This window comes from Salvelinus fontinalis, chromosome 9, assembly GCF_029448725.1.
Source record: "Salvelinus fontinalis isolate EN_2023a chromosome 9, ASM2944872v1, whole genome shotgun sequence".
Taxonomy (NCBI): Eukaryota; Metazoa; Chordata; class Actinopteri; order Salmoniformes; family Salmonidae; genus Salvelinus; species Salvelinus fontinalis.
In genome coordinates this window covers 16613786-16639746 of record NC_074673.1, presented here as the reverse complement: position 1 = coordinate 16639746, position 25961 = coordinate 16613786, and the positions used below count along the sequence as shown (strand labels likewise).

The 25961-nt window shown below is 40.6% G+C and overlaps 1 protein-coding gene across 1 annotated transcript in view; it reads left to right on the top strand.

The window, feature by feature from the left end:
• The window catches only part of LOC129862171 (homeodomain-interacting protein kinase 3-like), a 57495-nt gene that overhangs the window by 1359 nt on the left and 30175 nt on the right, over positions 1-25961 (top strand). Inside the window, exon 2 of the mRNA XM_055933568.1 lies at positions 25237-25360. Coding sequence (XP_055789543.1) covers positions 25237-25360 — 124 coding nt within the window. The remainder of the gene's footprint in view (positions 1-25236; positions 25361-25961) is intronic.

The window sequence follows — 25961 nt, the reverse complement described above, 5'->3', positions numbered from 1 at the left end:
TACCCTATGTATACACAGGCATAAGCTTCCACTTGAACAATTATGTGAAATGTTTAACCAGTGTTGCATAACATAGTCGTGAGTGACCCGCTTCCGTGTTATGGTGCCGAGCTTCTCAAAAACTGTCCTGGTCTGAGGTGCTTACAAGACCAGTTTCCTCTCATGCAGGGCTCTACGCTGACCTTTTTTTTCAAGGAGCACGTGTGTGCCTAAGTTGAAAAATGTAGGTGCACAAAGAAATTTAGGAGCAAATATTTTAGATATTAAGGATTCTTTCTAGGCGCACTGGTGCTCCTAAATGACATTTATAGGTGGCACAGTAAAGTATTTAGGAACAAATGCAAGTAAAATGGTCGCACTACACAGCCCTGTCATGGCGAGGCTGCATGTAGCCAGAGAGGTCAGTCAGGCGGGGGCAAGAATGTTGCTTGTAAATGTGCATTTAGAGACCGGAAATCAGGTATTCGGACATTCCTCTGTTAAGTGTACAGCACATGGCACCCAGAAGTGTTTTTAGAACTCTGTCTGCTTTATGGTATTGGGAACAACATCCACGTGTCTTTAAAAATATATATAATCATTTATCAATCCTACAAGCAATACAAAAATCTTATTTTTGTGGGAGATTATAAGTTTTAAATACCTCAATGGCCCGTAAAAGAAATCAAACTATCACCCTTATGCACTTAACTTCTTATGGCTGCAGGGGCAGTATTGAGTAGCTTGGATGAAAGGTGCCCAGAGTAAACGGCCTGCTCCTCAGTCATAGTTGCTAATATATGCATATTATTATTAGTATTGAATAGAAAATTCAAACAGTTTTATAAACTTCAGAGTATTATGTCTGTGAGTATGACAGAACTCATATGGCAGGCAAAACCCCGAGAAAAAATCCAAACAGGAAGTGGAAACTCGGAGGCTGGTAGATTTTCAACCAAGCTCTCATTGAAATCACAGCGAGATATGGATGAGTTTTCACTTCCTACGGCTTCCACTAGATGTCAACAGTCTGTAGAACCTTGTCTGATGCCTCTACTGTGAAGGGGGTCCGAATGAGGGGAATTAGTCAGGTCTGCCATGACCTGACCATTCTTTGACCATGCGCGTTCACATGAGGGAGCTCCGTTCCATCGCTCATCTGAAGTCAATGTAATTCTCCGGTTGGAACGTTATTCAAGATTTATGTTAAAAACATTCTAAAGATTGATTCAATACATCGTTTGACATGTTTCTACGTACTGTTACGGAACTTTTGGACATTTCGTCAGGTTTTAGTGAACGCGCTTCCCTGGCGTTGGATTTGTATACCAAACACACAACAATAATAGCTATTTGGACATAAATGATGGACATTACCGAAAAAAACAAACATTTCTTGTGGGAGTCCTGGGAGTGCATTCCGACGAAGATCAGCAAAGGTAAGTGAAGATTTATAATGCTTTTTATGAGTTTTGTTGACTGCACAATTTGGGCGGGTAACTGTATGGCTTGCTTTTGTGGCTGAACGCTGTTTTCAGATTATTGAATATTGTGTTTTGCCGTAAAGCTTTTTGAAATCTGACAGTGGTTGCATTAAGAACAAGTGTATCTTTAATTCTATGTAAAACATGTATCTTTCATCAAAGTTTATGATGAGTATTTCTGTTATTTCATGTGGCTCTCTGCAATTTCTCAGGATATTTTGGAGGAATTTCTGAACATGGCGCCAATGTAAACGGAGGTTTTTGGATATAAATATGTACTTAATTGAACAAGACATATATGTATTGTGTAATATGAAGTCCTATGAGTGTCATCTGATGAAGATCATCAAAGGTTAGTGATTAATTTTATCTCTATTTATTTGTGACTCCTCTCTTTGGCTGGAAAAATGGCTGAATTTTTCTTTGAGTTGGTGGTGACCTACAATAATCGTTTGTGGTGCTTTCGCTGAAAAGCCTATTTGAAATCGGACACTTTGGTGGGATTAACAACAAGATTACCTTTAAAAGGGTATATTGACATATGTATGTTTGAGGAATTTTAATTATGAGATTTCTGTTTGAATTTGGCGCCCTGCACTTTCACTGGCTGTTGTCATATCGATCCCGTTGCCGGGATTGCAGCCATAAAAAGTTAATCCCATTGAGAACTTGTGGTCAAACCTCAAGAGACGGGTGGACAAACAAAAACCCACAAATTCTGACAAACTCCAAGCATTGATTATGCAAGAATGGGCTGCCATCAGTCAGGATGTGGCCCAGAAGTTAATTGACAGCATGCCAGGGCAGATTGCAGAGGTCTTGAAAAAGACTGGTCAACACTGCAAATATTGACTCTTTGCATCAACTTCATGTAATTGTCAATAAAAGCCTTTGACACTTATGAAATGCTTGTAATTATACTTCAGTATTCCATAGTAACATCTGACAAAAATATCTAAAGACACTGAAACAGAAAACTTTGAAAATTAATATTTGTGTCATTCTCAAAACTTTTGGCCACATACTTCTCCTTTTTCATGATGCCATCTATTTTGTGAAGTGCACTAATCCCTCCTGCAGCAAAGCACCCCCAAAACATGATGCTGCCACCCCCGTGCTTCACGGATGAGATGGTGTTCTTCGGCTTGCAAGCCTCCCCCTTTATCCTCCAAACATAATGATGGTCAATATGGCCAAACAGTTCTATTTCTGTTTCGTCATACCAGAGGACATTTCTCCAAAAAGTACGATCTTTGTCCCCATGTGCAGTTGCAAACCGTAATCTGACTTTTTTATGGAGCTTTTGGAGCAGTGGCTTTTTCCTTGCTGAGCAGACATTCAGGTTATGTCGATATAGGACTCGTTTTACTGTGGATATAGATACTTTTGTACCCGTTTCCTCCAGCACCTTCACAAGGTCCTTTGCTGTTGTTCTGGGATTGATTTGCACTTTTCGCACCATAGTACGTTCATCTCTAGGAGACAGAACACATCTCCTTCTTGAGCGGTATGAAGGCTGCATGGTCCCATGGTGTTTATACTTGTGTACTACTGTCTGTACAGATGAACGTGATATCTTCAGGCGTTTGGAAATTGACTTGTGGAGGTCAACACATTTTTTTTCTTGGCTGATTTCTTTTGATTTTCCCATTATGTCAAGCAAAGGGGCACTGAGTTTGAAGGTAGGCCATGAAATAATTCCACAGGTACATCTCCAATTGACTCAAATGATATCAATTAGCCTATCAGAAGCTTCTAAAGCCATGACATCATTTTCTGGAATTTTCCAAGCTGTTTAAAGGCACAGTCAACTTAGTGTATGTAAACTTCTGACCCACTAGAATTGTGATACAGTGAAATAATCTCTGTAAACAATTGTTGGATAACTTGTGTCATGCACAAAGTAGATGTCCTGACCGACTTGACAAAACTAGTTTGTTAGCAAGAAATTTGTGGACTGCTTGAAAAACGAGTTTAAATGACTCCAACCTAAGTGTATGTAAACTTCTGACTTTAACTGTATATCCATGACATTCGTGATTTCCTTAACTTCTTGCAACTATAGGGGGTGCTGTTTCGCATTAGCATAATTTTCTCTACAGATTAAACTGCCTAGTACTCAATTCTTGCTCGTACAATATGCATATTATTGTTATTATTGGATAGAAAACACTCTCTAGTTTCTATAGCCGTTTGAATTATGTCTCTGAGTGGAACAGAACTCATTCTACAGCACTTTTCCTCCCAGTGAGTGAGTTTTCAGAACTCTTGGCCTCTGGTTCCAGATCAGTTTTAAAGCCACTGTAGATCCTATGAGGATACAAACACTGCCCACGCCTTCCTCTAGATGTCAGTAAGTGGTGACAATTTGAATGGAGTCGATTGCGCAATCATGGGCTCTATAAATGACCAAATACCGGAAGTAGCGTTCCTTTGGACTCTGCGCTCAACGCAAGAAGGATATCTGACTGGCCTTTTTCCAAGCCTTGGTTTAGCCAGTAATATAGCGTCGGTCATCTTTTTACTCGTTATAGGTGTTAGAAACATCATACGGTAGTTAATTTAAACCGATTTATAGCAATTTATATCCGTTTGGTGCGATTTTGAGGCATTGCTTTGTAATACACTTTGAAGCTCCGGGCACGTTTCGGGGTCCCGGTCGTACGTTAGTGGGCATTTCGACGGACAAGTGGACATCTTTCGACCAAAAGAAGATTAGACCCAAGAACGGATTCATTGCCCAAGATTCTGATGGGAGAACAGCTCATAGTAAGAACAATTTATGATGATAAATCGTGTTTCTGTCGAAAAATGTTAAACGCTTATGCCGCCATTTTGTTTGCTATAGCTTCGCTAGGCGCAACCTGTATTGAAAAGTAAGGATAATTTAAAAAATGTAATTCCGCGATTGTATTAAGAATTAAATTGTCTATCAATCGCTGTCCACCCTGTATTTTTTAGTCAAGTTTATGAGTATTTATGTATAAGACTAGATCACTGTCTAATATGGTGCACGACATTGTCTGACCAGCTGGGCAACTTTTGTCATTGTCTAACCATGATTTTGGTGGCTAAATATGCACATTTTCGAACAAACTCTATATGTATGTTGTAATATGATGTTACAGGAGTGTCATCTGAAGAATTCTGAGAAGGTTAGTGAAAAAATTAATATATTTTGGCCATGATAACGATATCGCTCTCTTTGGCTTGAATCAGTGCTCGGGTAACGTTTGCATATGTGGTATGCTAATATAACGATTTATTGTGTTTTCGCCGTAAAACACTTAGAAAATCTGAAATGTTGTCTGAATTCACAAGATCTGTGTCTTTCCATTGCTATGTGCTGTGTATTTTTAAGAAATGTTTTATGATGAGTAAATTGGTAAACAAGTTGCTCTCTGTAGTAATTCTAGGAGCTTTGGTGAGATTTGTGATGGTGGCTGCAATGGCAAACTATGATTTATACCTGAAATATGCACATTTTTCTAACAAAACCTATCCTATACCATAAATATGTTATCAGACTGTCATCTGATGAGGTTTTTTCTTGGTTAGTGGCTATCAATATCTTAGTTTAGCCGAATTGGTGATAGCTACTGGTGTTGAGAGAAAATGGTGGACAAAGAAAAATTGTGATTTTTGCTAACGTGTTTAGCTAATAGATTTACATATTGTGTCTTCCCTGTAAAACATTTAAAAATTCTGAAATGGTGGCTTTATTCACAGGATCTGTATCTTTCATTAGGTGTCTTGGACTTGTGATTTAATGATATTTAGATGCTACTATTTAATTGTGACGCTATGCTAGCGATGCTAATCAGTGTGGTGGGGGGGGGGTGCTCCCGGACCCGGGGTAGAGGCTCGTGAAAGGTTAAGGTCTGGGGAGTTTCCTGGCCATGGACCCAAAATATTGATGTTTTGTTCCCCGAGCCATTTAGTTATCACTTTTGCCTTATGACAAGGTGCTCCATCATGCTGGAGAAGGCATTATTCGTCACCAAACTCTTCCTGGATGGTTGGGGGAAGTTGCTCTCGGAGGATGTGTTGGTACTATTATTTATTCATGGTTGTGTTCTTAGGCAAAATTGAGTGAGCCCACTCCCTTGGCTGAGAAGCAACCCCCACACATGAATGGTCTCAGGATGCTTTACTGTTGGCATGACACAGGACTGATGGTAGCGCTCACCTTGTCTTCTCCGTACAAGCTTTTTTCCGGATGCCCCAAACAATCGGAAAGGGGATTCATCAGAGAAAATGACTTTACCCCAGTCCTCCGCAGTCCAATCCCTGTACTTTTTGCAGAATGTCAGTCTGTCCCTGATGTTTTTCCTGGGTAGAAGTGGCTTCTTTGCTGCCCTTCTTGACACCAAGCCATCCTCCAAAAGTCTTTGCCTCACTGTGCGTGCAGATGCACTCACACCTGCCTGCTGCCATTCCTGAGCAAGCTCTGTACTGGTGGTGCCCCGATCCCGCAGCTGAATCAACTTTAGGAGTTGGTCCTGGCGCTTGCTGGACTTTCTTTGGCGCCCTAAAGCCTTCTTTACAACAATTGAACCGCTCTCCTTGAAGTTCTTGATGATCCGATAAATGGTTGATTTAGGTGCAATCTTACTGGCAGCAATATCCTGTGAAGCCCTTTTTGTGCAAAGCAACTATGACGGCACGTGTTTCCTTGCAGGTAACCATGATTGACAGAGGAATAACAATGATTCCAAGCACCACCCTCCTTTTTATAGCTTCCAGTCATCACCGCCTGGTATGGCAACTGCTCAGTATCTGACCGTAAGACGGTACAGAGGGTAGTGCGAACGGCCCAGTACATCACTGGGGCCAAGCTTCCTGCCATCCAGGACCTATATACTAGGCGGTGTCCGAGGATAGCCCATAATATTGTCAGAGACTCCAGTCACCCAAGCTATTGACTTTTCTCTGCTACCACACCGCAAGCGGTACCGGAGTGCCAAGTCTATGACCAAAAGCCTCAACTTCTACCCCCAAGCCATTAGACTGCTAAAAATGGCCACCGGACAATTTACATTGACTCCCAACCCTCTTGTACACTTGTACACTGCTGCTTCTCACTGTTTGCTTGTTACCTATGCATAGTCACTTCGCCCCCACCTACATGTACAGATTATCTCAAATAGCCTGTACCCCCGCACACTGACTCGTTACCAGTACCCCCTGTATATAGCCTCGTTATTCTTATTGTGTTACTTTTTATTTTAGCCTACTTGGTAAATATTTTCTTCTTGAACTGCATCGTTGGTTAAGGGCTTGTAAGTAAGCATTTCGCTGTAAAGTCTACACTTGTTTTATTCGGCGCATGTGGCAAAGTTTGATTTGGTTTTAGGTTTAACTTCAAGAAAATTATTAAGAAATGTAGCCAGTTACATTCTTTCTATGACAATCATTACAAATATAATGGCCATGCATAATTTTTGCAATAAAGACGTTGCAATTTCATTGTAAGCAATAGAAAATGCATGTTTAATGGTCTTAAATGCAGGTTTATATGGTCTGTGTTTTGGAAATGCAGATTTTTTTTAAACTCTAAAAGTGACCCCTGTAAGAGGGAGAGGTTGAAACGGATGGTGTTTCTTGAGGGATTTTACCTCTTTCATGGTGCTTCACATTGGTGACTAAAGCTTAGCTTTTATCTACTAGGCCTAAATGTAGTCAAACTGCTTTGTGAATCCAGTCAAGTGTGCAACCCATGACTATTACTGTTGGATTAGATCAGAAATGTGTTCAAATTATACTGCTGCCTGTGACATGTATTTTAGGCCTTATTGTTTTATAGGAACATGTAAAGTGACTTTTCTGAAGAACCATACTTTGCCTAAAAGCTCTCATTTAGTTTTTTCAAAGTCAATACCCTGACTTTTGTCTCTACTCTCAATTGTTCCTGCTGTGTACAGGCTGCTTCACTTCGACTGCCGTAAAGCTTACCTATATTCCTGGCATGTTTCTAAACTCATGGTAACCCCGGTTCTGACATCAATGATGTTAATCCAAGGACTGCAGGAAAACCCTGGTTTTAAGAGCTTGGCTGGCTGGACTGATGGGACAGTGGATGAGCAGTGCTCTCAGCTGGAACAGAAAACAATATTCAAATTTTTGAGTCAAAGGCTTACCCATGCTGAATGTGTTTTTAGTATGGCTTAGAGCACGTCTCAACCAATCACAATGCTTGTTTTGACCAACCCGTTGTAGAATTTCTCCCTTTTAAATGTGGTCAATACCATAAACACACTGTTATTGATTGCTCTCAGTTTGTTAGATTGACCAAGTTGGAGATCCTAGTGAAGAGCAGCCTTTTTTCATAGTCATGCTCGTATGCTGGGTTGTCATGACAAAGCACACTCTGGTAGGGTATTTACACAGTAATGCCCTTACGAAGAGGACCTGTGTTTTCCTTTCTCTAACATTTTAAAGCTAGATTTATATTGCAAAGTTTGAACGACAGTTCCAGTATCCATCCGACTCACGGTCACACTGCTCCTAACTAATTCACTTATGAGACGATACCTGTTAGATGTTAACTACGTCACAGGTTTGCACTCTCCTTTATTTTCCTTTCTTCAACTATGGTTTGTGGTGCATTACAGTTTGGATGAAGGAGTGTGTAAGATGAAGCATGATCCACTGCTGCTAGAAATAGCCCTCTGGTGTTGGACAGTGTTTTCAGACTCCCGTAGATGGTGAGCTGCTGGCAGGGGCATCAGTCAAACATGCCAGAAGTTTATCCCTGCGAGGTCACTGTCTTCTGGCTGATTTCAGATCAGTTTCTAGATTAAAAGATATGTTCTGAATGTTCCAGGCCACCCTTTTTTTGTGTGGGTGTTTTCGTTCTCTTAGAAGTAGAATAATTTACCTGTCACCTGACCTCCTGAGGAATTTAGTCACTGGGTGTGTTTTCACTGCCCTGCTTTTCAGGTTTGGATGTTCTTTGGGCATGTGTGCTTGATCAGTTCCCACATGTAGTGAAAGTTCTTATGAGAAAATAAAATGTAACCTTTTTGAGATGGGAGAAAACGGGAACAATTGCTTAAAAATATGGATTCCTTTTCTAATTTAGGTCTAATCATGAACACTGGTAACATGTACATATTTTCAAACTATATATTTTGAAATATATGCCACCCCTATTGTTTTACTAATGCAACAACAACAGCCTGATCCTATATAGATACAACACAACTGGGAAGTTTTACTTTCTTTGTTTTAAAGACAAGTCACCAGGACGTCAGCTAGAAAATAATTTAATTTAGGAAATCTGTTCCTGTGTTTTCCCTCTAATTGTTCTTGATCGTGTCTCAGTGTAATCAAGGTATAAAATTATTCTATTTGAAAATCTATTTTTGGGCTTAGTTGTGGTCAATTTGCAGTGTACAAATTTACTTCCAACCATCTACTGTAGTTGCCTACCCTTGCAGTAGGAACATTAGGATATCTGTAAATATGACATTATAAAAGTACTCCAGTAATGCAGGGTTTGCTAGTCAGTTAACCATTCTCTTGTGGGATTTAAGTTTTGTATTGTGTGGTTAGGATTTGGGTTAGGTGTAGTGTTTTTAGCGTACATCTCCTTTTGGATGTAGCGGTGGTTTCCTGTGTTCCGCATGAGGTGCTTATTCCTATAATGGAGCACTGTACTCTTTGAATAATTCAGCCAGCAGCTCAGGTGTGTGTGTGTGTGTGTGTGTGTGTTGATTAGGTTTCCTGGACAAGAGGAGAGGTCTGGAGTTACACAGCCCAAAAGTTTCCCTCCATGCAAGGATCTAAAGCAGCAGGCTATAACAGGCATCGTAGTGTACGTTCTCTGTTAAATTCAGGCCAGTAGGTTTTCTTTGTCTTTTTTTTTTTTTTTTTTTGGTAGAGCATGGCACTTGTAACTCTGGGGCAGTGGGTTTGATTGCTGGGACCACCCATAAAATAAGCACGCATGACTAAGGCTGTGTCTACACTTGACAGTTCATGCAGCTTTTGTATTCTGAACACATCATGCATCTACAGTATTCAGACCCCCCTCTTCAGACCCCACTTTTTCCACATTTTGTTACTTTACAGCCTTGTTCTACAACTGATTAAGTGTCCCCCCTCTATCTAAATACAATACCTCATAATGACAAAGCAAAATCAGGTTTCATAGAAATTGTTTTTCATTTATATATATATAAATTAATACCATTTATATGAAACCTGATATATATAAAATATCACATTTACTTAAGTATTCAAACCCTTTACTCAGTACTTTGTTGAAGCACCTTTGGCTGTGATTACAGCCTTGAGTCTTCTTGGGTTTGACGCTACAAGCTTGGCACACCTGTATTTTGGGAGTTTCTCCCATTCTTCTCTGCAGATCCTCTCAAGCTCTGTCAGGTTGGATGGGGAGCGTCGCTGCACAGCATTTTTCAGCTCTCTCCAGAGATGTTCCAAGTCCGGGCTCTGGCTGGGCCACTCAAAGACTTGTCCCGAAGCCACTTCTGCATTGTCTTGGCTGTGTGCTTAGGGTCGTTGTCATGTTGGAAGGTGAACCTTCGCTCCAGTCTGAGGTCCTGAGCGCAGGTTTTCATCAAGGATCTCTCTGTACTTTGCTCTGTTCATCTTTCCCTCTCTTGATTAGTCTCCCAGTCCCTGCTGCTGAAAAAACATCCCCACAGCATGATGCTGCCACTACCATGCTTCACCGTAGGGATGGTGCTAGGATTCCTCCAGATGTGACTTTTGGCATTCATGCCATCATGCTGGCATTCATGCTGGCATTCATGCCGGCATTCATGCCAAAGAATTCAATCATGGTTTCATCAGGACAGAGAATTGTGTTTCTCATATTCTGAGTCATTTGGGCTATTAGGTGCCTTTTGGCAAACTCCAAGCTGGCTGTCATGTGCCTCTTACTGAGGAGAGATTTGTATCTGGCCACTCTACCATAAAGGCCTGATTGGTGGAGTACTGCAGAGATGGGAGAACCTTCCAGAAGGACAACCATCTCCACAGCAGAACTCTGGAGCTCTGTCAGAGTGACCATTGGGTTCTTCGATTTCTCACTTTGGCCAGCTCGAGGAAGAGTCTTGGTGGTTCCAAACTTCTTCCATTAAAGAATGATGGAGGCCACTGTGTTCTTGGGGAGCTTCAATGCTGCATAAATGTTTTGGTATCCTTCCCCAGATCTGTGCCTCGACACTATCCTGTCTCTGAGCTCTACGGACAATTTCTTCTACCTCATGGCTTAGTTTTTTCTTTGACATGCACTGTCAACTGTGGTAACTTTTATATAGAATGGTATATGCCTTTTCAAATCATGTCCAATCAATTTAATTTACCGCAGGTGGACTCCGATAAAGTTGTAGAAACTTCTCAAGGATGATCAATGGAAAAAATATGCATCCTAGCTCAATTTCAAGTCTCATAGCAAAGGTTCTGAATACTTAGGTAAATAAGGTATTTCTGTATTTTTTTTTATACATTTGCCAAAATGTCAAAATCTGTTTGCTTTGTCATTATTTTAGAATAAGGCTAACAAAATGTGGAAAAGTCAAGGGGTCTGAATACTTTTGGAATGCATTGTACATTCAAATGTTTACCGTGTCCTGTTTCCCTTTTCTTGTGCTATATTCAAATGCCTGTATGCATTTTGCAAATGGTGGAACAGGCTAAATCTGATGTCAGTAGCCAACTACTGTAGCTAACTAGCCAGCTAATCTCTATCTATTCAGCAAGCTAGCTAGCAAAGCTAAATGGATTGCAAACTGGCTAGCATTTATGAAGCCAGCAAACATGTTCCTAACCTGCTAGCATTCATTATTATACTATTTTTGAGCGCAAGGCTATATTTTGGATGGTAGATTTGTGGTCCAGCCCACAGGGCTGTCAAATGCACAGTTTGCTGTGTCCATGATGTTATTTTACACCTGTTGTCGTTAGCAGTGCACTAAGCCCTGGCCCACTGAGGTTAGTGAGCAGGATATGAGCTGTGTACTTTTGGAGTGTTACGTCATGGTAATGAATAAGACATGCCCATTTTTAAGTAAGGCTGGCACAATTACCGTATAATCATGTAATGTGATTATGGATGAAGGACAGTCATGAAAATAAAATAACCGTTCTTATTTAATAATTCCAGTTTTTTTGTGTATGGAACGAACCGCTGACTGAAGACGGGGCGGCTGGGCATTTGTGTGGTTAACTTCTTATGGCTGAAGGGGCAGTATTGAGTAGCTTGGATGAAAGGTGCCCATATCAAACTGCCTGCTCCTCAGTCATAGTTGCTAATATTTGCATATTATTATTATTATTATTATTAGTGGATAGAAAACACTCTAAAGTTTCTAAAACTGTTTGAATTATGTCTGTGAGATTAAAACTTCTTGCGACTACAGGGGGTGCTGTTTTCTCATTAGCATAATTGCATTACAGATTAAACGGCTTCCTACTAAATTCTTTATCGTACAATATGCATATTATTACTATTATTGGATAGAAAACAGTCTCTAGTTTCTATAGGCGTTGGAATTTTGTCTCTGAGTGGAACAGAACTCATTCTACAGCAATTTCCCTGACATGGAGTCAGATTTCACACATTTTGGCCCCTGATCTGGAGTCAGTTTAAAGGCCACTGTGAACGCTATCAGGATACGGACACTGCTTACGTCTTCCCCTGGATGCCTTTACGTGATGACGATTTGAATGGTATCGATTGCGCAATCACAGCCCCTATAAAACAAAAACACGTGTAGGTAGGAACTCTTTTCCAGATGCGTCAGGCGCGCGGTGGACACCGACCCTGCTCTTTTTCCAAGCATTAGTGTAGCCAGTTATATTTCTCCGGTCATGTTTCTACTCGTTATAGGAGTTAAAAACATCATACGGTAGTTAATTTAAACCGTTTTATAGCAATTTATATCAGTTTAGTGCGCTTTTGGGACATTTATTTCTGAGACACTGTGAATCTCTGGGCACGGTTCCAGTTCATGCCGAACGCAATGGGCATTTCTACATGGCAAGAGGACAGCTTTCGACCAAAAGACGATTAGACCCAAGAAAGGATTCTTTGCCCAAGATTCTGATGTAAGAACAGCTCAAAGTAAGAACAATTTATTATGATAAATCGTGTTTCTGTCGAGAAATGTTAATCGCTTATGACGCCATCTTTTTAGACGTAGCTTCGCTTGGCGCAAACTGTATTGAAAAGTAAGGAGAATTTAAAAAATGTAAATCAGCGATTGTATTAAGAATTAAATTGTCTATCAATCGCTGTCCACCCTATATTTTTTAGTCACTTTTATGAGTATTTATGTATACGACTAGATCACTGTCTAATATGGCGCACGACATTGTCTGACTAGCTGGGCAACTTTTGTCATTGTCTAACCATGATTTTGGTGGCTAAATATGCACATTTTCGAACAAACTGTATATGTATGTTGTAATATGATGTTACAGGAGTGTCATCTGAAGAATTCTGAGAAGGTTAGTGAAAAAATTAATATATTTTGGCGATGTTTACGTTATCGCTCTCTTTGGCTAGAATCAATGCTCTGGTAACGTTTGCATATGTGGTATGCTAATATAACGATTTATTGTGTTTTCGCTGTAAGACACTTAGAAAATCTGAAATATTGTCTGTATTCACAGGATCTGTGTCTTTCGATTAGTGTATGCTGTGTATTTTTACGAAATGTTTGATGATTAGTAATTAGGTAAACACGTTGCTCTATGTATTTATTCTAGTCCATTTGTGACGGTGGGTGCAATTGTAAACTATGATATCTACCTGAAATATGCAAATTTTTCTAACAAAACCTATCCTATACCATAAATATGTTATCAGACTGTCATCTGATGAGGTTTTTTCTTGGTTAGTGGCTATCAATATCTTAGTTTAGCCGAATTGGTGATAGCACCTGATGGAGTAAGAAACTGATGGAGTTAGAAAAGTGGTGTCTTTTGCTAACGTGGTTAGCTAATAGATTTACATATTTTGTCTTCCCTGTAAAACATTTTAAAAATCTGAAATGGTGGCTTTATTCACAAGATCTGTATCTTTCATTAGGTGTCTTGGACTTGTGATTTAATGATATTTAGATGCTACTATTTAATTGTGACGCTATGCTAGGCTATGCTACTCAGTGTGGGGGGGTGGGGGGGGTGGGGGGTGATCCCGGACCCGGGGTAGATACTCGTGAAAGATTAACAGAACTCATATTGGCAGGCAAAATCCTGAGTTGAATTCAAAACAGGAAGTCAGAAATCTGAGCTTGTATGTATTCACCAGAGTCCCCAATGAAATCCCCTTGAGATATGAATGATTATGCACTGCCTATGTGTTCCACTAGATGTCAACCATCAATAGAAATTATAATGAGACTTCTATGATGTTGTGGGAGAGAATGATAGCAGAATCAGTCAGGTGTCCATCAAGCAGCCATTTTCTGATCATGCTTTTTCCTCATGGAAGTCACTTACGTTCCATTGCTCACGAAGACAAGAAAGAATAGTCCGGATGGAACTTTATTGAAGCTATATGTTGAAAACATCCTAATGGTTGATTCTGTACTTAGTTTGAAATGTTTCTTCGACCGGTAATATCCTTTTTGAAGTTTTTGACCGATTATAAAGCTGACCAGAATTAGCATTTGGATATGTAAACCAGACACGCTAACAAAAGAAGGTATTTGGACATATATAACAGGTTTTTCGAACAAAACAAACATTATTGTGGACCTGGGATTCCTGGTGTGCTTTCTGATGTAGATCATCAAAGGTAAGGGAATATTTATCATGTATTTTCTTGTTTATGTTGACGCCATCTCTGTGGTGTTTTACTTTTGAGCGACGTCTCAGATTATAGCGTGGGTTTCTTTTTCTGTAAAGTTTTTTTGTAATCTGACACAGCGGTTGCATTACGGACAGGTATATCTATAATTCAATGTGTATAACTTGTATTATCATCTCCATTTATGATGAGTATTTCTGTTGAAACGATGTGGCTATGCAAAGTCACTTGATGTTTTTGCCACTAGTGAATCTAGTCGCCTCAATGTAAACTCAGATTCTTTTATATAAATATGAATTTAATCAAACAAAACATGCATGTATTGTGTAACATGAAGTCCTATGAGTGTCATCTGATGAAGATCATCAAAGGTTAGTGATTAATTTTATCTCTTCTGGTTTTTGTGAAGCTATCTTTAGCTGGAAAAAATGGCTGTGATTATTGTGGTTTTGTGACCTAACATAACCGTTTGTAGTGCTTTCGCTGAAAAGCTTATTTGAAATCGAACACTTTGGTGGGATTAACAACAAGATTACCTTTAAAATGATATAAGACACATGAATGTCTGAGGAATTTTAATTATGAGATTTCTGTTTTTTGAATTTGTCGCCCTGCACTTCGACTGGCTGTTGTCATATCGATCCCGTTAACGGGACTTCAGCCGTAAGAAGTTTTAAGACCGTTTCCGTGGTTACATGGCCTCTTTACAACATGATGAAACTTTGTTGCCCCTTTTTGAAACAACAAGGTGTTGTAGCGAACTAGTCATGTTGCCTAGGCAACACCCCCTCCCTACAGCAGCAGCACATGCAGGCCGGAGTGAAGAGAAAATATGGGTTTACCTTTTTTTCTCTTAATGTATGTTATAATGCAGCCATTTGTCTGAACAAAAACGGTCATCCGTAATTCCATTACGGCACAGCCCTGCCATTAAGCTAATGCTGTGTATCATGTACTTATGCACTTATTCCTGATGGTGAACCACTTTTAATCTGCCGCTCCACTGCTAAGGCCTCCTGGAGGACTACCACAAGGGGCATCACTGCTCAATCTCTCTTTTTTGTAGTTTGATATGACAAAAATATCTTTGTCATCTTAGTGAAAAGGTAAACTGATGAATTTTGGCCAACATCTACTATTGGCTTTGTATCGGCTCCTAGATCATATCTTGATAATGCTGTATCTGAAATAAAATGCACCTCACACCATATTGTGAAATACAATTTATTCCTTTTATTTCCATGACTTTGGAGTTGTGCAACAGTTAGGCTAGCACCACTGACAGCAAATTACAGACAATTAGAACAAAGCTGAAACTCCAAGAAAAATTATATTTACAGGGGAGTGTATAACGAGCCACTCTCATTTGCAAGTGCAGAGAGATGAAGCCCAGGTCTCTTATGCCTGAATGGATCGTGTGTGCTTTCCACATAACCAGCTTCTTGTGCCTGCTCAGAAAACCTTGCTGTTGCCTCTGGAGGATTCCTCGCAAATGATGGAATACTTCTGTCCTGTCTAGCTGTTTGTGCATATCTAGTTTAGACCTTGGAGAATCGTATGTGCCTTTTTCATTGATAAGACACAGATTTCTTACATCATGCTTGTTGGTCTAGTGCTGATAGCTGTGAGAGGCCTATTGGTGAGGTTTTTCTAATCTAGGCCTAATGCTATTCTTGAACTGGAAAGCTAGGCTAGATTCTATTGGCTATGAAACTAGTCCACAATGTTTTCTTGCTTTGAGCCAGATGGTAAAATGTTGATAGTGCAGTCCTCAATTCTGCATTGTTAACCAGGAGGCACTGGTGTCTTATTGCCAAGTATCCTATAGGGTACTAGGGATATGGGTTCTGTACCATTTTGTAGTATTTTTGAAGCAATAAGCTTTCTAGAAAAACACATTCGGGGCATTCTTCTTTGGGTACATAGATGCCTTGTGAAATGCTTGCATGCAGGCCTAGACATAATCAGTGTGGGTGCAATGCAAGCTGCTAGACAAAATGATAGGCCTGACATTCACCAGTGATATTTGACTTTGCCACAGTAAAACTGAAATCCCTCACCATTATGCAACAGCACTGTTTTTCTTTCTCCTCCTCCCTCTGGTTCACAAAGCTCATTTTAATTTCTGCAGCTCATGTTCTCTCATGGCAGACTTGATTGGCCTTAAAAATTTCTTATGGCTGCATCCCGCTAACGGGATCCATATGACAACAGCCAGTGGAAGTGCAGGGCGCCAAATTCAAACAGTAATCTCATAATTAAAATTCCTCAAACATACATGTCTTATCATTTTAAAGGTAGTCTTGTTGTTAATCCCACAAGTGTCCGATTTCAAATAGGCTTTAAAGCGAAAGCACTACAAACGATTGTGTTAGGTCACCACCAAACCACAATAAGCACAGCCATTTTTCCAGCAAAATATAGCAGTCACAAAAAGCAGAAATAGAGAAAATTAATTACTAACCTTTGATCTTCATCAGATGACACTCATAGGACTTCATATTACACAATACATGCATGTTTTGTTTGATAAAGTTCATATTTATATCAACAAATCTGAGTTTACATTGGCACGTTACATTCACTAGTTCCAAAAACATCAAGTGATTTTGCATAGCCACATCGTTTCAACAGAAATACTCATCATAAATGGAGATGATAATACAAGTTATACACATGGAATTATAGATATACCTCTCCTTAATGCGGAATGAGCAAACCAAGCAATAATCTGAGACGGCGCTCAGAATAATAGCCAAATTCGCCGCCATGTTGGAATCAACAGAAACCAGAAAATACATGATAAATGTCTCCTTTGATGAACTTCATCAGAATGCAGTCCTAGGAATCCCAGGTCCACAATAAATGCTTGATTTGTTCGATAGTGTCCGTTATTTATGTCCAATTAGCTACTTTGGTTAGCGCGTTTGGTAAACAATTCCAAAGTCACAAAGCGCGTCCACTATAGCGTTACGAAATGTCCAAAAGTTCCGTAACAGTCAGTAGAAACATGTCAAACGATGTACTGAATCAATCTTTAGAATGTTGTTAACATACGTCTTGAATAACGTTCCAACCGGAGAATTACATTGACTTCAGTTGAGAGATGGAACGGAACTGCCTATCACGTGATCGCGTGTTCAATGCGTTGTCACCTCACGGCAGTGATTACTCATTCCTGTCTCCTTCGGCCCCCCTTCACATTAGAGTCATCAGACAAAGTTCTATTGACGGTTGACATCTAGTGAAAACGCATTCATATCTCGCTGTAATTTCATTGGGAGCTTGGTTGAAAATCTAGCAGCCTCAGAAAAAATCCAAACAGGAAGTGGAACTTCTCAGTTTTTTTCATGCCATATGAGTTCTGTTATACTCACAGACATAATTCAAACAGTTTTAGAAACTTCAGAGTGTTTTCTTTCCAATACTACTAATAATATGCATATATTAGCAACTATGACTGAGGAGCAGGTCGTTTGCTCTGGGCACCTCTGTGCACCTTTCATCCAAGCTACCCAATACTGCCCCTGCAGCCATAAGAAGTTAACATGTGCTGTTTTAGGTTGGACCTCATTCCATAGATCCAGGAATTTGAATGCTGCATCCTTAAAATCTGTACATTCTGTACTTGTACTTTATGTTTGATGGCCATTTTGTTTTACTTCAGCTCCATTAAATTTAGAAATGTTCAGGGTATTTTTCCCCCCCCACTTTCCCATGTGCCTACTAAACAGGTAATTTGATTTCTATGCAAACTGCACTTTTCATCACCAAGGTTTTGGTTCGTATCTAATCCACGGCCTGCATACATATTTCATCTGATCTAATTTCAACAGATCTCAGAATTGTGGAATAACTAGCTGCTTCCGATGACCTAATCATGGGTTCAGCCTCCTTTGACCAGAGGCCAGTCTGTCTAGCCAAGGCCTGGTAAATTACTTGAGTCTTGGTGTAATGAAATGCCTGGAGGGAATGAGAGCAGTTGATTTTTGCATGGCGTTGATGATCAAACCGTGAAGACCAAACAGAAGATTTACACCAAAGGGTGTAGGAGAAACCATCCATGTAGCCACCAATTAGTTACCCTAGTAGTGTATCTCATCTTGGTGTAGAGCTCTCTATGCGTTTGCTCTACTTTGCATTTAGCTGTTCATGTGATTTTGGCCCAGTAAGCATGTTGGCTGTCATGGTACTGTTGCTGGTATTATTTATTGCTTTACCTGTCAATATCAGGGTCTGTGGTGTTTGTTCTCATGCTCAAGATTGCACGTGTTTCTGTGATAAACTGTGCGTATTGCCTACATTCATATCCCTTGGATTCATTCCTTTTCGGTACCTATGCCGCTTAGAAAAGCTGCTGTCCTCTGATGACCCAGGCTATGTTTTGAAAACCAAGCTGATCTTTTTTTGTGCTGGTAGCCTTTTATGTCTGCTACAGATCCTAGTCGATGTTGCTTTGTGGCTTCCTGTAATGCTGGAAACATGAGATGCTATTGCCTGCATTAAAGGGATACTTTGGGATTTTAGCATGCTAGCAGATACCCATAGACTTCAAGTCATTGCGCTAACGCTAGTTAGCCATGGCTCGCGAAACTACCTCTAACTTTCTTCATACTGGACACAGAGACATAGCAATGATAACCACATGTTCATCTAACACTGGGAAGTAGATAAAGGGCCTCATTGCCAAAATCCTGAAGTATCCTTTTAAACCCTGGAAATTGTTAGTACTCTACCCTCCTGTTTGATGTTTGAGCTGGGGTTTAGTTTTACAGGTGGGTTTGCATGCTTAGTTGTTCAGGGTCAATCAGACCAGTGGCACACTCACCACCTGATTTTATATTTACTCTACCACATTGTTTTAATGCATTGCCTAACTCCCTTTTTAGATCAAGATTTAAGTTTCTATGGCTGTCTGATCCCACAGTAGAGAGAAGGCTATGTGGTCAGATCAACCAGGGCTGCTGTTTGATCAGCGAAACATGCCCTTGGCGGTATACATCATTAAAGTAGAAATGGTCAGGAACACGATGGTCTGTGGCTGCTTGATTAGGACTGTTTTTTTAATTGGCACATTAAATCAGGTCTTGTGATCATGGTTGGGCTGATGCCCTAATCAAGTCTGAATGTCCTGTGTTGACAGACAGCAGATGGGGTCAATGGAGTGCTATTCTACAGTCTGAATGCTGCCTTAGGGCTGATCCTCAGGCTGGAATGGGTCTTCCATGCCTTACCGCTCACGCTCTCAACGAGATGTCACGTGACTTGCGTTTTAGGCCGCAGCCCTATAAAAGCTCCGACACACCAGTAGGATTGTCAAACATTTGCCTGCCAACAGTAGATAGCACCTCTGAACAGTGTTGGCAGTCAATCTCTTGTGTTCATCCTTGTTTGTTTGGCATATCTGTGCGCTTTGCTTATGGTCTAGATTCCAAGTTATATGTGCTAATGTTGCTATTTTGGAAAGCCCTTGTTGCTACTAGCCAAGAAACAATTTAATTCACACTTCATAATCCCATACTGCCAGCCTATAGCCAAATGTTTAACTAACTAATGTTAGCATATTCGCTATCTACCACAATATAGAATCGCTAAGGACACTGCATTAACTCAGCAGATAACACTCCTGTTTCAGGGAAACTAGAGAATTCATTGTGATTTTTAAATATGCCAATACTAGCTACAGTGATTTGCTAGCTTGGAGGAACTATTTAGTGTTGTGTGCATTGTCTGTACACTTGGCTAGCTACCCATCCCACAGGCTACATTGCATATGTAGTGTGACTGGCTCATCTGTGGATGTACGTAGAAAATGTCCTCTTTTTTCCCCCCATCCTTTATTTTGGCTCCCTCACGTGAGGGTTTGTGCTTTCTGTTTGGCAAAAAGTAAAGTTGTTGGCCACTGACGAGCATTACAATGCTACAAGTAGAATCGTTAGGTTTGTCGCTACCTGGTTGGCACTCAGCAGGTATCATTTTTTGTTCTAGCAAGAGAAGGAATGGCCTCCCGCTATGATAAGTATCTAACGGCAGTTAGGTTCTCGGTGTGTTTTATGCTCAAGACTGATTTATGTTAGGATGTGACGGGGAGCCAGTGTCACGTGCAATGACAGTTCCTTTCTCATCCCCTCCAGCTTGATGACCAAGGCTGTGTATTTATCTTCAATCTGCAGACCAATATAAGTCAGACACAGGAAAAAATAAATCAAGGCATTTCCTCGTTGCGTGATTAGAAATAGAAACCCATTTCCTTCTGTTCTGTTGATTTTAGCCCTGACTTTCTAATGGAACCGCGCTGCTCTTAGGTTATGTTTGTGGTTCTGCCCTTCATTTGAATGGGTGGTCACAGCCCGACTCCCAGGCCCCAGACCCGCAGTTCATTATAATTAGGGCTGGGAACTGCCAGGGACCTCGTGATACGATACTTTGGTGCCGTTGCAAGATGTTTTGCGATTCTCACGATTCTATATGTATTGCCATTAGTGCTGGGTTGTATACCGTATTTTACTATATACCGGTATTGATGCACGGACTGGTTTGGATTTTTACTTTACCTCCTAAAATGGTATTTGATTGTTTAGTTTGTTAAATGTGATATGCCGTGTGTAACTATACAAATGGACGTTTTCTCTCTCGTGTGTGTGTGTGTGTGTGTGTGTGTGTGTGTGTGATGCTTTCCACATAGACCTAGTCCCACCCCCTGTCACTCAAGGAGCGCATTTGTTGCTTGACCACAAGACACTTTCATTAAGTGTGCATGGTCAATGCAGCACATGCAACAATGTCGTTTCCACTTTGATCTTATATAAATCCACAAGCGTTCTATAATTTACAGTATTAGTTTGTGTTTCTTACATCTGCAAACAGCTAGTTTGTATTTTCTTAGCAAGTTAAGATAAATCGCTTGTTAGCTGGCCAGCTAATAAAAGTACTGAGTTAGAGCAAACGTAGCCAGCTTGATACCAGTGCTGGTGGAGGCTTAAATCAGCATGTTGTTTGTGCAACAGTATCTTCTAAATCAAAGAGGAAGAGGGGAAGCATGAATATATTGGCTACGTGAATAAAGATTTAATGTAGCCAAAGATTATAGGGTCCACTAGGAAACACTGAACATCACTTTGGTTCCTACCCTGTCACAATAACTCATCCATGGCATTTTCATTCGTTGTCATGTCAAACACTGTATTCAAAGTGTCCACTGTTATATTCATTATAACTATAGCATTATAAACAACATTCTATTTCCATGATTCCAAAACTTGACCCAAGTGTTTTGATCTAAATCTCAATTGCAACATTTGGTTAAAATTAAGGCCTACTATTTTTGCCCATATCATGGCAGTGTGGAAATTATCTCAAATTGAGTGCAAGAAATGCAGAAATTGATAGAAATGCAGGAAATTATTTTTGGTTGGAAACTCATTGAAATAATTTAGAATGTATGTGTTGCCACCTTAGGATCACTCACTACTCATAAAGCAAATGTAGGACTTTTATTATTCAAAAACATAAAATATTTTGGCCATATCGCCCAGCCCTATATGCGATTTCTATTTTATTTATTTTTACATGTGCCAAACATTGCTTGCTATATATGTCTGCTGCAGAGCGACATGAGCGAGCATGAGAAAACAAGTTTTGGTCAGTCTGGGAAATAAAAGTGCTGAAAACATGTTTGCTCGCTATTTAAACAGATGGAGAACAAGCTCCAGGATGAAAAATACTAATGTTCTGGTGCCGGTAGAGCCAATTTAGCTCTAGCTTACACTATAGTAGCAAAAAAAATCAATACTGAGTCAAATATTGATATAATATCATCCAAAAGTAATATTGCAAAATGTAACTTGCATATTTCCCCATCACTAGTGTCTTTATCCTGTAGCTTCTCCAGTAGGAGAGTGGTTATCTGCTGGTGCACAGGCACTTCTCAGTGTTTCTTTAATGACCCAATCAGGCATGGAGGATATTTAATGACTGTTGAGTGAAAGTAAATGATGCCCCCGTCTGTGGCTTGAAAAGCTTCTAGCTAGCCATCTTCCCTCCCTGTTTATTCTAATTTTAAATTCCGATTGGCTGCTATTCCAAGCTCTCCGTTGACATCGTGTTATGTCAGGTTGGTCTGTTTTTACCTAGTCAATGCAGCTCTCATGTGAATGGTCCAGTGTATTTTAATTCTGGAAATGGTTGCCCCCCTCGAGGCTTCACAAAGTGCTGTGCTCCATCAAATATAGTGTGTGTTGTACAGGCAGCTTCTGGAAAGGCAGGCCATGGTTGCAGCCTTTATCACACTGCCAGAGTTGAGTTATGGGTGGTAGGCTGTCCCCACTGGGAGTGAGCCACACGCACATACATACACACACACACGTACGTATACGCACACATAGGTTCAGCCACACACACATACACACTCCAGCCCCAACCCATGAAGAATGCACTAGCTTAGAGGAGATATGATCATGCCATTTTTCAAAATACTCAACTTTTTTCATTTAAAAAAAATTGGAAGCAGTGAACTAGTCTGTTTCTGGGTACTGGTGCGTTTGTATGGGGGAATTTCAGTTACTGGTGCATTTTGTATGGGGGAATTTTGGTCTTTCTGTGAATTTGGAGGGCAGTGAATGTAGTCCCCTGTTCTGCTGCAAGAGTTAAGATATGCAATCGGGTGATATTTACTTCAAAGAGCGCTTCTGTTCTTTGTTTTGTTGCTTAGTTAATGGGCTAACCCGGGTTATAATCCATTACCCCTGTTAAGGCATCTCAATGGATGGTTGATGTAGTACATTTAAGCATTCTCCAGTTCCCAAGGTTTTCCAAAGAACACATGGCAGTGATGATCAGCTGTGGAGATCACTAGCTAGTCACCCCATGAGTATTGTTTGAGAACCATGGCAGGAGAGCAGCATGCTGTGGGGATGGGAGGGCCAATGTCACTCATTGTCAGCACAGCTGGGTGCAGGTGAAGACAGAGGTTGAGAGACCCCCTCACAGCTCCCCCCTCATCTCCATTCCCCTGACACATGTGTTTATTTCAGTAGATGGTTAGTTAGGACTATGGTTAGATATATTCTGCTCCTGGGCCTGTGGAAGACACTTGTTTCCCCCAGAACAGCTGCATTTTTCAGTGTTCTCCTGGCCCACAGGGAGGCTGACCCTCAGGCCTGGTTGACCTGGTGGTCAGATACATGAGTGTCAAAGTAGCAAAGATTTTTAAAATAACTAACCCAAGATGTAAGACAGCCTGTCTTTTCCAATGGGAGCACATTTAATGGATGGGCAGAACAAGCAAGGAGGTTGGCAGAGCCAAGCACAAGGTAGCGACATCCTATTGACACGTTCTAGCATATATTTCTGTTAGGGAACGCCTACTCTGTGAAGTGCGCGTGTGCAATAACTCAATTCGCCCTTGCACTCCTAAACAACTGCATTTTTCTTTTTTACTTTGGCAAATGGTAGTCTATTTAGTCCACTCTGATCGTAACAGATTGTCGTTTTGGGAATGGAACTGTATTGAGATCAAATGTTTAATCGATGAGAGAATTTGCCGAATGTCGCCTGAAATCCATCGCGCTCAGTCTTCTCCTACTGCCGGCCACTAGGCTTCCTCACATCACCATATTTGGTGGTGAGTGGAAATGCCAACTAGATGCTTCAGATTTATACAGCCGGTGAAACACCTGGCTCAATGGTTCTATCTGTGACAGTACCCTAGGAAGCATGTTCTCTGGAGACTGACTGGGGCTACCCACCATTAGCACATTAACTTCCTGCTCAAACCTGGACGAATCTAATTACTCGCATGATATCTAGGCAATATTAGTTAATGCTGTTGTTATTTAGGCGTTGGCGTAATAGGTTAGGCTATATCTCTAACAGAACATTTTGTAATATGACCTAATAGACTCGTCTGAACTTGGCAGTAAGCACACTATGTACAGGAGTAATTTTCCCTCCACCCTTCCCCTTTTTACAGAACATTAAAAGAATGGAGAAGTCTGTCTCTTCTCTGGATAACACTGACTTAATTAAGACAAACACTGAAATTAAGTTGATATTGAGTTTGTCAGTTTCCTCTCCTTTCCTTTATGTAACTAACTTCCTGCTCTAACAGGAAGTTGTTAATTGTTGCTTCCGGTTTCAGCCCATTGTCGAAAAACATGAACTGTACTTATGTTCCTTTTAGACAGTCCTCTTTAACAGGCGTTGCTGCAAAACCTCAGCTATCGGGAAGTATGTGTTATCTCTTCACACAATGGTGCCTGAGGAGGCTAACTTTGAGCAGCAGTCCCCCTGTGGGTGTATATGATCTCCTCAGCTGTTGCCAGTGTGGTCCATGGCTGGATATAGAGTACACATCTGCCTCTGTGTTGTCTTTTACTCAGGCTGTGAGCTGGGTGTGTTCTCATTTTGCACTTCTCTAGTCATTCTTTTGTCATGCCTTCCCTTGCTGAATTTGTTTTCAGCATTTATCCGCAGACAGAGATTTCCTGTCAGCAGGTGGTCATTTGGCTGGGAGGTGAAACGTGTTAAACCGAGTGACGACAGTGTCACTCTATAATGGCTTCATTAGGGTGTTGTGTCCGACCATCGCTAGGCAACGGATGTTTCCTCTCTGTTGTCAAGGCTGCCACGTTGCATAGCCTTTTTTTTAAACTGGCAACTGATTGGCCATTCTTTTAAAAAGGAAGTGGAAAGCAGTAATGCCCGCAAAATTGCTTAATGGCCGTCAAAGTCCACAAGTGTCATTCTTCAGCTTGATGTAACCAGTGTGTTCTCAATCCCAATATTTGAAGAAGTAATTCACATACTGCATTCTGTTTGTGTGACGTCCTACATGAGGCCCCACAATAAATCATGTTAGATAATATCTTGAGTTTCCTGCCCTCTGATTTAAAACAAATCTAATGCCTGGTGTGTGTTCTTGTCTCAGAATGGTTGTTGAAACTGCTCCCCGCTAACCTCTGTCCTGTTTATCTTCCCTGTATACAGGGCTCCAGAGATCATCCTGGGCCTGCCGTTCTGTGAGGCCATCGACATGTGGTCCCTGGGCTGTGTCATCGCCGAGCTCTTCCTGGGCTGGCCCCTCTACCCAGGAGCACTGGAGTATGACCAGGTAAATAAAAGTACCTGCTTAACTTTTTAGGGCTGCAATCCCGTTAACGGGATCGATATGACAACAGCCAGTGAACGTGCATGGCGCCCTTTTCAAAACATCAAAAATCTCATAATTAAAATTCCTCAAACATACAACTATCTTATACCATTTTAAAGGTAATCTTGTTGTTAATCCCACCCCAGTGTTCGATTTCAAAAAGGCTTTACAGCGAAAGCACCACAAACGATTATGTGAGGTCACCGCCAAATCACAGAAAAACACAGACATTTTTCCAGCCAAAGAGAGGAGTCACAAAAAGCAGAAATAGAGATAGAATTAATCACTAACCTTTGATGGTCTTCATCAGATGACACTCATAGGACTTCATGTTACAGAATACACGTATGTTTTGTTCGGTAAAGTTCATATTTATAACAACAAATCTCAGTATACATTGGCGCGTTATGTTCAGTAGTTCCAAAAACACCCGGGGATTTTTGCAGAGAGCCACATCAATTTCCAGAAATACTCATAATAAACGTTGATCAAAGATCAAGTGTTATACATAGAATTTTAGATCCACTTCTCCTTAACACTTCTTATGGCTGCAATCCCGATA